The following is a 12,736-nucleotide window of genomic DNA, read 5'->3' as shown; positions in this document are numbered from 1 at the left end:
GAGTGTGTCTGCTCAGTCAGTGGGGAGTCTATCCCAGGAATGCCCGTTTAAAGATTTCAGAGGTAGTGTCCTCCGTAGTTGTAGGACATGGTACATGCAGCAGGCTCCCTGTAAGAAGGGCAAGTGTTGCCATCTCCTGAGCTGTACTGTTTAAGAAGACTCCTTGACTACAGCTCACCTTCATCGTCCGTGTCTCTTTCTCTGACCTTCCTTCCTGTCTGAGTGAGTGTTTCCTGCTTCAGGGACAGGTTAGAGGGGTGGTCATATTATCATCCGATTTTAGAAAATGGGATTTTCTTTCAAACCTCTTTGCTGCCTTGGCTTCACCAGTCGCTGTTACCAGCCTGTCTTTAAACACTGTTAACTGGACAATCCTGTCATTTGTCCTTACAGTGTAGTTGGGCTATTTCTGTGGGTAACTTTGTACTTGAGAGATAACTTGTCTGTGACTGAAGTCTAGCTCGCTCTTTGTGATTTCTGTGTGAAGGTGTAGCACTTGTAAGTTCATAGAGTCAGCCTAGAGCTGGGTGGAGGGGAATGTAAAGTACTGAGGCCAGGAGGCCCCTGCAAAGTGAAGAGTGTTAGTTAGGGAACTGTAGCATGTTTAAGGTGGCTCTTGCTGAAGTACATGGACTTTTTTAAAAATCAGATTTTTCTTGAAAATTTTCTATCTCCCATTGCTGTCAAATTGACTGTGAAAGTGGCTCCAGTGGAGAGATAAAGATTTTTAAATAAAATCATTTTACTGTAAAAAGTTATTACTAAGCAAAGGACAGAATCTTTGGAAATTTTTACACACATCTTCAAAACTGGAAACAAGTTGTGAATGCAGTGTTGTGCTGCTGTGCCCTGGGTTCCTGACCCCCACTGGAAGCCATTGTTTGTGTTTTAGCTTTCCTTCCATTACAGTGACAAGTATGAATTCTGTGTTCTTTCATTGCCAGGACCAAGCTACATCTTACAAAACTGTATATGCATTTTGTTAGAAAGTTTACAATAAGTGTAGTAGGATCTTTCTTTACATTTTCTGGTATGCTTAGAGAACCATTGGTTTTTAAGTCACACGTGATGTGGGAGAAATCATAAACTCTCAGATTAAGCAAATATGCGAGACTGAATGAAAGCAAAATAGTCTTCATTAAATCTATAAGACAGCCTAATTTTTATAAGCTCTTGTCAATAATGAATATCTAAGGAAGGTGTGTATGACATACATTTCCCTGGTTTCTTAGAAACCCGAAAGATATCTATTAGAATCTCCTAGATGTGCCTAGAAGCTGGTTTGAAAATAGTAATTGCAGAAATAAAGTCCATTGAATATATATTCTTGAAATGGATTATATAAATATCTGAAAAGGAACTTATGAATAAAAATTGTTATAAATTCAGTGAACTAAATATACAAATTAGCACCAATTTACCATTTACAATTGCTTCCTAGACGCCCTACAGATCACAATGTATTATCTATAAGTCTTGGTATAACTTAAAGTGCCTGCATGTCTTAGCTGATGATGGTGAGAGAAGAGTGGACTGGCTGTCAGGATGGAACAGCTTAGGAGGGAGACGGTCAGCATTGAGAACGGAGGAGTCAAGAATGGATTCTGTTTCTTTTGTCTGGTGCTGAGACTGGGTTTCTCCTAATTAGGAACTGTGTTTTACTGAGTGAAGGTGGTAGTTAGCAAACAATACCAGCTAACAGTCTCACTACCTGATGTTCGAGGGACACCATTTCCATGATGGGGAAGAAGAAGGCCAAGGTCGCTTGGGATGCTAATTTCATAGCTACAAATGAAGTATGTTACATTGTGAAGTTGGGGGTTGCTGCTGCTGTCTCTGAAGGGCTGTTTTTTTGTTTGTGTTCTAGGTTTTTTTGTCCAAGGTTTTCCTAAACTCTTGAGATTTCAAGAACATCATGAGAAAATTCTGAACAAATTTTTGTCCAAACTTAAGCAGCACTTGGTAGGTAGATGTCACTGACGGACAGCTGTTCACAGAGTCATTAAGTTAGCCTGGGTTCCAGAACGTTAGATTCATAAAATCTAGTATTAATATACTACCACAGTATTCGTAGATTCAGAATACTTCTATAAGCTGATAGGTACTAGTAATAACATTTTTACAATTGTGATTCTCCATTATTTTGGAGGTTTTAAATTTATACAAAAGCATTATAGGAATTACAGAAAACTGATTCCTTGTGAAATCTCTGTATGCTTTACTTTAAAATGCAGTGCAATCAGACAGTTCACTATGAAGAAATAGTTATAGTCTTATTATGGTGACACACTTTTTGTGATGATTCTTATAAGGTAAATTTGGGGATTAAAAATGGGAGTAGAAAAGCAGAGAAAGTTATGGAGAGGGTTTGCCGTGAAGGTAGCCTCCAGCGCCCTTCCCCGTACTGTTGCTATTTTGTTTGCTACAACTCAGAAATTATGAGGTCTTTCTTTGTCTTTTAGGATTCTCAAGAAATCTACACAAGTTTTTACACAATGAAATGGTTTTTTCAGTGTTTCCTTGACCGAGTAAGTACTGTTGGTAGCCCTGTTATAAAAGTGGCAACCCCGTGAGAGGAGGCCCTGGCTCACACCAGCCTGCTTTGTCTTTCCTGCAGACTCCCTTCAGGCTGAACCTCAGGATATGGGACATCTATATCTTTGAAGGAGAGCGAGTCCTTACTGCTATGTCTTACACAATCTTGAAACTACACAAAAGTAAGGAAGCCTCTGGCTTAAAAGGCTTTATAAAGTCAGGGTTTATTGTGATGCTGACTGGCCTGGCCTCCCGCTGCCTTAGGCTGTGCTTTTAGCAGGGTTTGTTTTGTTTTGTTTTTGTTTTTGTTTTGAAAACTACTAGTCTTTTTAAGATTTTTTTTTTTCCTTGAGAGTCAGCAGAGAACTCCTGCTTCTCTCTCAGGAGAGAGACACTACATCTGAGAAGACCCTGAGCTCCTCCCTCAAGGTGCCAGATCTGCCTTCACACTCAAACTCTAGGATGCTGAGTTTGGTGTCACTGAGAATATTCTTCTCAAGTGTTAGTTTCCACTGGGACCCTCATTCTTTTAACTGATCTGTCTTCTAGGTAAATGAGCGGGGGAAATGTCTTGTTACTGTTTATTTCTCTAACTCTGATAGAACTTGAGTGTCAGGGTCTCTGGAGTAACAGGGACAGATGCATCAAGTCTCTCCCTGCATAAATGCAGAAGGTTTTCAAAACAAAAACTAAAGGCTTTTTAGTCTTCAGTTACAGTATTTCAGGGCCTCTGTTGGTATGATGTGTTGGATCTCAAAAGCCAGCAAATGAGGTTTTCTATCATTTTCATTTCAAACTTAAGTCTTGTGGCTCTATAGAGGTATGGCTCATGGATAGCCTAGACCTTAATGTTGTGTGTCCCCCACACTTATTGTGTACGTCATTCTTAACTGATTTGTTCAGCATTCTGAGTTGAGGGCATTGTCAAGTTTGCGATTTGTGTTCCTGCTGTTCCTGGCCATACTGGGTGCTCTCGGTGAGACTGCCTGGTCACTGACTTGAATGCAGTGAGCACAGTAGAAACTCATTAGCCGCACTTCCTCTGAGATGAGACCTCAGTGTTTGTGACTTTCCAGGGAAGCTGTCAGAAATGTTGTGTTCGTGGCCAGCATACAGGCTAACACACCAACACAAAGCATTGGTGACACAGCTCCTTCCTGGAGTCTGGTTGTGTCGGCGCTGGGTGAAAACCCCTTTCTCCTTCTCTTCTGCTTTTCCTTCTTTCTTTACATCACTACTTTTGATGTTGGTTATAAACAGGTCAAAATATACTAAAGAAGTGTATCTTAGTTAAACACTAATGCAATGGTCCCGGGACAGCGGAAAGTGGACTGTGGTGTGGTTTCTTTATAGTTCTCCTCTCTGTAAATGATTTACTCCGTCTGACTCTTTGACCCTTGAACTTTGAGCAGAGCAACTACTTTACTTGCCAGTAAATGGTTAAACTGTACAAGCTGTGACCCCGCCCGCCGCTCAGTCTGTTGCTTGCCAGTAAATGGTTAAACTGTACAAGCTGTGAGAAGCCTGCCTGCTGGTCAGTCTGTTGCTTGTTCAAGAAGCAAAGCTCTCAGATGTTCAGTGGGTTTTCTGTCCACCATACGAAGAAGGGTTGAGGAACAGGGGCACAGAGATGTTGCTCTCGGGCTACAAAGTTTCTCTTAGTGACAGAATAAGTTTTGGAAGTGTACTGTGTGGATTAGTGAGCATAGTTATGTATAACATAACTGAAAGTTACTAAGAGCAGATTTGAAATGACTTCCTCCACAAAAGTAAGTATGCTTGGTGGTAGATCTAACAGTCACATTGAAGTAGTCATTCCACAGTGGGGAACCTGTATTAAAACACTGTGTAGTTTGCCATAAGGTTTCATACTACGTCATTTGCTGGTTAAAAAAAAAAATAGATAACAACACAGAAAAAGAAAAAGGAAAAAACAAAGCAAAACAAAACACTCTGTGGGTGCTTAACAGCTGAACCTAGCCAAAGACTTTTTTCTGTCTTTATTTCTTCCTGACTGCTTTAAAGCTAGTGTTACTGGAGATTCATCACACAATGGCTCTAAGCTGGAAACTTGGAAACAAATGCAAATGCACGTGATTGGACTAAACAAACACTAGTGTTGCTCAGTTATACCTCTGCCTACAATAGCTGAGAAAGAAAGAATGTGCGTTTGCTTTTCAATAGAGGAGGGAGGCTGAGCCCAGACTGTGCACTTGTATTGTGAGTTGATGCCCATGGACAGCCATGAGCACAACACTTCTCCTTGTAAGGGATGGGACTGCTGGCTTAGTGGGTGTCTACTTTCTCCTCGCCGTCTGTAGTTTGATTTTTTTTCCTAATAAAATTAATTTCCTCAATAGTAATAATAAGGTTAATAATCTGGTTTTGAGGGAAAATTTCTAATCCTAAGTGTGGAGTTAAAGAAGGCTTGTCAGTGTGAGATAGAGTTCCAGATCGTCTGTGAGATAAATAAATGTTTATTGACTCCTAGGAGCTCTTGCTGTAGATTACTGTTGATACCAAGACAGGGCTACTCCTAAACCAGTGAGAAAAAGGTCATGGACACCTTTCTTCTCCTACTAGTTTTTCTAAGGTCAAAATATTATCCTACTGAGCTTTAATGATGTCCACAATGTAAAATGTAAGGGGGGTGTGTGTGTGTGTCCCTTTTAGTACCCTTTTTAAAAACACACTATATCAAATACAGTCTATCTCTCTTCAGCCTAAGTAGCACTGTTGACCGGCATTTACGTTTCTCTCCTCCTTTCTCAGAGCATCTGATGAAGTTGTCTATGGAGGAACTTGTAGAATTTCTTCAGGAGACTCTCGCCAAGGATTTTTTCTTCGAGGATGATTTTGTAATAGAGCAACTTCAGGTGTCTATGGCAGAGCTAAAGCGGGCAAAGTTAGATCTCCCAGAGCCTGGTAAGAAGTGCCTTGGTACCACTCATCAAACTCTAGATCAGAGGACAACACTCAGTTACCACTGACTTTGCTGTTGTTAGGATAAGCATATACTCGGTGATAAGGTGATGTCAATTAGTGTCCAACCAGCTGCTAGAGGATTTGCTTTCTTTTTGTAAAAGCAGTTGACAGTGTCATGCCTTGGCACGATGTACTTGACCGCATCCATCCGCCCACCGCTATCACCCCCCTCTTTCCCTCTGGTGCCTACTCTCACCTCCTCTCCATCTTGGAGTCTTTCTGAAAAGCTGTTGTTATGAATTACCTCCTGGCGCAGTCAGTGTTGCTTAGATTTACAGATATGTAGGGTCATTCTTGGGTGTGGAGAGGGGACAACCTACCAGCAGCCGCCATATCCCCAAAGGATGGTGCATCTCTCTCCTTCAGCCGCCATTAGCTGCTCAGGGTAGGACCTTGGAACCCTTCCTGCATCTGTATTGGGATTTTGGCTATAAAAGTGTCTTCTCTGACCAAAGTTAAGAGCAACACAGATCTGTGGTATAAAATTTAAAAGGTGATTGACAACGTGATCATTTAGCAAAAATAAAAAAATAACAAGAGAGCCGGAACAATGGGTTTGCCCTTAGGGCTGATAACTTTGGTAGCCATGGGCTTTTGGCCAGATTTATAGATCCAGGCATAAAATCCATCAGTGCAACAGGAATCATACCTAATAAGAAAGTGATTGGCTATGACACTGTTGTAACAGCAGTGTTGTAGCCCTCAGAGTCCAATGCTGGATGAGACCCTGTTTCCTCCTCTCCCCAGTAGCCTGCACAGGGCCTTCTGCCACTAAATAAGCCATCTAAAAGAAATATACTTTCCTGGTTAATCGTGGTTGATTCTTTGTGTCCTGGTATTGAAGTATCTTCAACAACAGGGTCTTACCATCTCATTATGGTGGTCAAACGAGAGGAACGCTGACAGCCTGGGCTGCTGCCGGTGGTTCTGGGACTGTGCTGGCCAGTAACTCATAGGGAGATGTTTTGTGCCTGTCACTGAAAATTTCATTTAATAACCATGTCTGCTTTTCTTTCACATGTAGGCATATTGGTTAAATGTAGCTCTATTAAAACTGAAATTTAGAAATTTGATTGACAAATCATAACTAATTTGAAGAGGCAAACAACAAATACTTTACATTGATCATCTTGTTATGGAACCTAGGGACAGTAGTGGAGAAGTAAGCCCTCAGGAAAGGAGGAAAGGGGCCCAGAACAGGCATCACCACAATGGAGTCCAGCCATTCCCAGCTCTGTGCAGGCCTCTGCGTGTCGATAAGGCATGTGGATACAGCTCCACCTCGTACGTTTCCTGCTAGGAACTTTGCTGTAGATTTAAAACCTGAAAAGAAAAGTGTTTTTCTTACTCTGGGAGAATACATTGGAAAGACAGGATGTTCATAAGTTGTAGTGAATGTAAAAGGAACACTTATAGAGGTAGGTATGGGATCCATGAGGACTTCTCAGGACCACTGAGAGGTGAGAGGGAAAATAAGGAAATCTAGAAAGGTTGGAATAGCAGCCATTTTTTAAATTTCAAGTTCTGACTGTATGCTACTTGACCAGATTATCATGTTCTGGAAGCTAATTAATTTTTGCAATTTTCTCGTTGACTGTTGCCCTAGCAGATAGTGTGGTAAGGGATCAGGAAAGGGGAAGATGTGGATGGTAGATGAGAAGCGGATCAGTTATTCATGCTAACTGGGTTTAGCATTTCCTGATCATGCGCCTCATTTGATGTTCTTGTCAGAAAGGAAGCAGAATTACATTCATGAAGAGTTGTTCCCCTCAGGAGGAGCAGGCTGCAATGCTTTGACTTAACCCAGGGCTTTAATCAGCACTTGAGTCCTGGGGTCATTGGAACTGACAGGAACACCCTCCTCACAGTGGCCATGGAGTTGAGCCTGGCCTTGGGAAACTGTGGCCTTTGCTGAGTGAGGTCGGCCTCCCTGCTGCGGGTAATGATACCCGTTTCCCTCTCATTCTCCCCTGGGGCAAGAAATGCATTCACAGCAGCAATTACTATACTCTCCCTAGTGTGGCATTTGTTTCTAAATCTCTCACCTATATTGATGAAGAGTTTAAGGCACTTTCAAATAAAAGATACATGTAAAAAAAAAGAAAACACATGCCTCACAAATACATGGTGACACAAAGTGAAACCTGTGGAATAGATCAGGATGGTAGCTGCTTACTTACCACCTAATTAACAACTAATGTTGTTCAGAATGCCACTCTGTGTCACATATGTGGCATATGTGGCCCTTTCCCATTTACTCCTATAAAAGTAACTAGAGTAGCTCTCCTGATTTCATAGGAGTAGCAGTGATAGTTTGTAATCTATTGTCACCAGGAAGCTGAGGAGAGCATGGCTGGAAGATAAAAGGAGAGGGTGGGTGACCAGGACCGGAAGCTCTGTCTAGACTCTGCTCCTGGCACACTGGCCGTTGTGGCAGACCGAGGGCAGCTCACCTTGCATCTCTGCCACAATGGTCTCTTTCCCTGAGTATTTCTACGGTGCCAGTAGCTTATTTTCACAATGTTTCTGCCCCATGGACTCGTGTTGTTTTCCTTTCTGGGTTGTCATGATGACATATGGAATAAATGTGGTGTGGAATAACATTGCATCAAAATGCTTCCGTGTCCTACCCACCCTTTAACCTTCTCACATGCATGGGTGCTTTGCTACATGTGTATCTGTGCACCACGTGTGCTTAGAGGGGCCAGAGAGGGCATTGGATCCTCTGGAACGCAGTGACAGAGCTGCCGTGTGATGTGGGTGCTGGAAATCAGACATTGGTCTCTTCCAAGAGCACCCAGTGGTTACCTGCTGAGCCATACTTTCAGTCTCAAAGCCATCCTTTAAAAACACAATGATGATACTCCCGTTGGCTCCTTACACACTCCTGAACTCTATGTTTGCTGAGAGTGTATGGCAGGGTCCTCACAAGTACATGGTGCTGAGGAGTGTTCCATATCTGGGCCGTTTGGTAGAGGAGCTCAGCTTGTTTCTGTGTACAGTCTTGAGCCTTAAGTCTGGTATCCTCCTGTAGTTACTTCATTATCTGTGAGCTGTCTGTCTGCCCTCTGTGCATTTTCTGTAGGTACACTCATACAGCCTTCCTCTTTGCCCTTGGTACATTGTCTATAGGTAGGTATACAGTCTCTGGCAGTCAAGGAAGTCCCTAGCATACAGTGTATTTTAAATTCTTTCTATAGATTTTTTCTCTGTGGCTTATATGTACTACACACAAACGTAGCCTACACCAAGGGCTCCCTTCCCTCTTTGCATTCTCTCCCATAATTCTTGCTGGGGTTTTTAAGAGCTTAAATGTTTTTAGTAGATTTGTCTGATTAAGTCTTACACGATGGCTGGGTGTCTTACCTACCCGTTCCTCTCACTGTGTACTGTAACTGGGTCAGTTATCTCCAGTTAACCTCTGAGTTCTTCCAGTTTCTGTGTATTTTTGGCTGTGGTAAAATTGTCAACATTCACTAATACTTAGTTATTTAAAATCTCCTATTCTGTGCAACTGCTGGAGCTGAATCAGCTACAGGAAAGTTTATGAAGTTGTATGTTTTAGAGACTTTGTGAACATTTCTCAGCAGCATCAGTTAAGCTGGGTCCACTGACTCCTGTGGTGACTCCTTCCTTAGGATGCTGGGCAGGTGGTGAGGAGTGGCCAGACACGTCTAGGGAAGGCCAGGTCTTCAAGAGAAAGCCCAAAGCCTTTATTTAGTTGATGGAGAAATAGCTTTTCATTCCCCACTTTCTCCTTCCTCCCCTTCCAGCACTGCGGGGTGACGTCACAGTCCGGTATTGAGCGGTTTTGCCCACTGTTTATTTGCATTATCAGCTCAGCTTTTCCTAACATCCTTTTGGAATATATTTATTGATAACATTTGCTTTTGTGTTTCTTATGGTCTTTAATGACAATTTTTCTGCACATGTTTTATTTAGACTTTTAAAATTAGTATTTTATTTATTAAAGTCCAGATTAAAATACCCAGGGTTTTTTATTGTTTTTGTTTCATTTTAAGAAGTTAGATCTAGTAATTTTAACATTTTTCTAAAGAATTTAGTAAATGTTTGGTCCTATTTACAAATAACTACAAATAACTATTTTATTTTCGATTGAGTTTATAAATTTATTAAATCCAACTTCCTTTCAGCATATTAATGTTTTACATTGGGAACAAATCTTGTGTGGCTATAAAATAACTGATGTCTTCTGGGCAGCAGCTCGGTGGTGCAGCGCCTGCCCTAGCACTGGGAAACAGAGCAACCCAAAAAGAACTTGGAACCCTTCATCCCTAAGACTGTGCTGGGTCTTAATTTTCCTGATGTACCAATGCTATCTGTCTGTGTATTTAAAACTCAAAAGCTCAAATCAGGAACTCATTTACATATGTTAAATTGGTACAAAAAAGGCCAACTGTAGCCAAATCCTCTTAATATTTTTAATATATAAATAATAGAAAAAATAGATTATTTAATTAAAAATCCAGCGTCAATCAGGTGCTTACTTCCTTTAAACTTCTCTATGTTTAAGTCTGGATCTTCAGGTGTTGAAATATGTTGGTAAGTGTGAGGACTGGGGGTATAGTAGACATACATTCTGGCATTCTTGAGTTCTTAGCAGTGACCCTAACTGAGCCTGCTCCCACTTTGCTCGCTTGCTTGCTTGTCTGCTCTCTCTGGGTTGGTGCCCTTTTGATGGTTTTACATGAAGCCTAGATGCCAGCCCCACTCTTCTTTATTGTTTACTTCTGGCCCTTCTTTTTGAGGCAACCTAATAGAAATTTGTGTTACTTTATTTATTATTTGGTAGAACCGTGAATGATTTTCATTGTCATTATATATCATTATTACTAATCCATAGATTATAGATGGGGAAACCTTGTGTTCAAAGTTAAATACTTGTCCAAGGTCATTTTGGCTGATTCTAGGAGTGATTCCAGATCAGAGCTGTTTATTATTCAAAAGTAGCATCTGCTGCTGTGACCAGAGATGGCCTGAGTTTAGAGGGAAGCGCTCTTTGGCATTAATTGCCTTTGTATATACACTTCTTCAGCATTTAGTTCTTGGGCTTCATCCATTAGCTGTCTCTGAATCCGTCCGACCTAAGCTTACACACTGTAAGTTAGTTTACACGCTGTGACTTAGGCGTTGCTACTCACTCAAAGCCTTCTCAGCCTGCCCACAGGGCCCCACGGCCCTGGAACGTGCTCACCTGTGCTTGGTGTTTCTGCATTCACCTGGCCAATCGCCTTTGGTGCTTACGCACGCACTCACTAGTGTGTGTCCTTCAGGTGCAGAGACCACATCTCAGCATCTTCAGCTCTGATGGCGTGTCTGGCACATAGCAGGCAGGCTTTTGACGTTCTCTTTGAGATAGTAGAATCTGTATAGAAAAGGTTAGCACAAAACATACTTGAGGGTACTGAGGCATCCTTTCTCATGTTTGTACACGTCAGTCAGTTTCATTGTATGTTGAACACTGTGTTCTTGCAATGTTGAAGTAGTAGGAGGCTCGCTCCCCAGAAGACCGCAGGAGAAGCACTTCCTAAGTACATCTCTGAGGGGGTTCAAAGAGCCACTAATGCCTCGGAGGCAGTTCACCTCCACCCTGTAGTAGAGTGTGGTGTCCACTGGGTGGTGACAGAGACCTGAGTAAGGCCGGAAATGGACCGGCCTGAGGAGACAGAAAAGGGGCCCTTTCACCTTCCTGGGAAGTTAGACTACTATTGGCATTTTGGAGCTTTTAAAGAGAAAAATGCTAAACAAAGAAACAAAAACAAAGAAGAAGTAAACATTTGTGTTTTGTCCTAAATTGTATTAAGTTACCTTCTTGTGAGCGGGGAGAAGATTGTCAGGGCTTACGTGACTGAAGAGAGGGGAAAGCCACTAATACGATGTCCTCACACAAAGCTCTGTGAGTGCATGGCTGCAGCTCACCTGTGCTCTCAGGAAGAAGGAAAAAGTACACTTCTGACACGAAGCTGAGCAGAAACAGCAGAAGGTGCAAGACCACATTCCTCTGTTCATTGAGAAGGGTCTCTGAAAGCTGTGGGGGGGGCAGGCGGTAAATACTGACTGTAGAAACGCCCACATAATGATGTAATGCGTCTGTTGTTATGTGACTTGTGCTTGAGTCTGCTGAGCATGGTTGCTTGGGAGGAATGAGGATATAGGACATCAGTTAACCCAAAGATCGCGTGTGTATGTGTGTGTCTGTCTCTGTCTGTCTGTCTGAGTGTTCACAGATTTACTTAAATCTACTTTTGTGATAGAAAATACTTAGAACATAAACACATACTTGGTAGTGACATTTGTTGCTCCTATGAGATGCACACAGTATTTCCTTGACCCAGTAAAAGTTGCATACTTAATCTTCACTAAGAAAGAAGGGAGGGAAGGAAAGAGGGAGGGAGGAAGGAAAAAAGAAAAGAAAATCGCCTTTGCATAGAAATCATAGAAATCATGTAGGTTTGACTTCTTAATTTCATTATAACAGAGGTGAGATTGCTTGACAGAGAAGCTGTGGGTTTGGTCTGGCTGTTGGAACGGAAAGGCCTTTGAGGCATCGTTTAGAACCTGCTTCTGTGAGGGGAGTTCGGCTAGATGTAAAGAACACATGCACTTGGAGTGTGGTTGCCCTGCTGAGTGAGATTCATGGGAGCAGTGCAATTGTAGTGTAACCCAACAGTCAGTCAGCAAGTGTTTCTGGAAGCCGTCTGCTGATGCCACCGTCATAGGCTGTGCTGGTCTGGATGAGCCTGACCCCTATAGGCTCAGATTTGGGTGCTTGGTCCCCAGTTAATGAAACTGTTTGAGAAGGATTAAAAGCTGTGGCCTTGGTGGAAGAAATCTGTCACTTAGAGTGGGCTTTGAGGTTTCAAAAGCTCATACCAGGCCCAGTCACTGTCTCTCTGCCTGCTGTCTGCACCATGCTTACCTTGTTTCCGCCATGATGATAATGAACTGACACTCGGAAACTGTAAGCAAAGCTCCAGTTAAATGCTTTCTCTTGTAAGAGTGGCTTTGGTGGAGCTGTCTCGTCACAGCAATAGAAGAGTAACTAAGACACAGCCATGCCTTAAGTGTCCCTTAGCCTGTTCCCAAGCACAGCAGGAAGAGGAAGAGAGTGGACACTATTTGGAACTGGGCACACACAAGCATAGCTTTCTGGCCCAGACACGGAGAGGCCCCTCCCTTACGTGAAGGACTCTGG

General features: G+C 42.3%; 1 protein-coding gene across 5 annotated transcripts in view; it reads left to right on the top strand.

Moving 5' to 3' along the window:
- Nucleotides 1-12,736, top strand: part of Usp6nl (USP6 N-terminal like) — a 123,405-nt gene that overhangs the window by 101,892 nt on the left and 8,777 nt on the right. For all 5 annotated transcript variants that reach the window (XM_021154013.3, XM_021154009.3, XM_029470742.2 and 2 more), the window contains 4 exons: nt 1,868-1,962; nt 2,463-2,528; nt 2,618-2,717; nt 5,308-5,460. In XM_021154013.3, the coding sequence (XP_021009672.1) occupies nt 1,868-1,962; nt 2,463-2,528; nt 2,618-2,717; nt 5,308-5,460 (414 nt within the window). The remainder of the gene's footprint in view (nt 1-1,867; nt 1,963-2,462; nt 2,529-2,617; nt 2,718-5,307; nt 5,461-12,736) is intronic.

This window comes from Mus caroli, unplaced genomic scaffold, assembly GCF_978045245.1.
Source record: "Mus caroli unplaced genomic scaffold, Mus_caroli_1 scaffold_2, whole genome shotgun sequence".
NCBI classification, from domain to species: Eukaryota; Metazoa; Chordata; class Mammalia; order Rodentia; family Muridae; genus Mus; species Mus caroli.
This window is presented reverse-complemented; position numbering and strand designations above follow the sequence as displayed.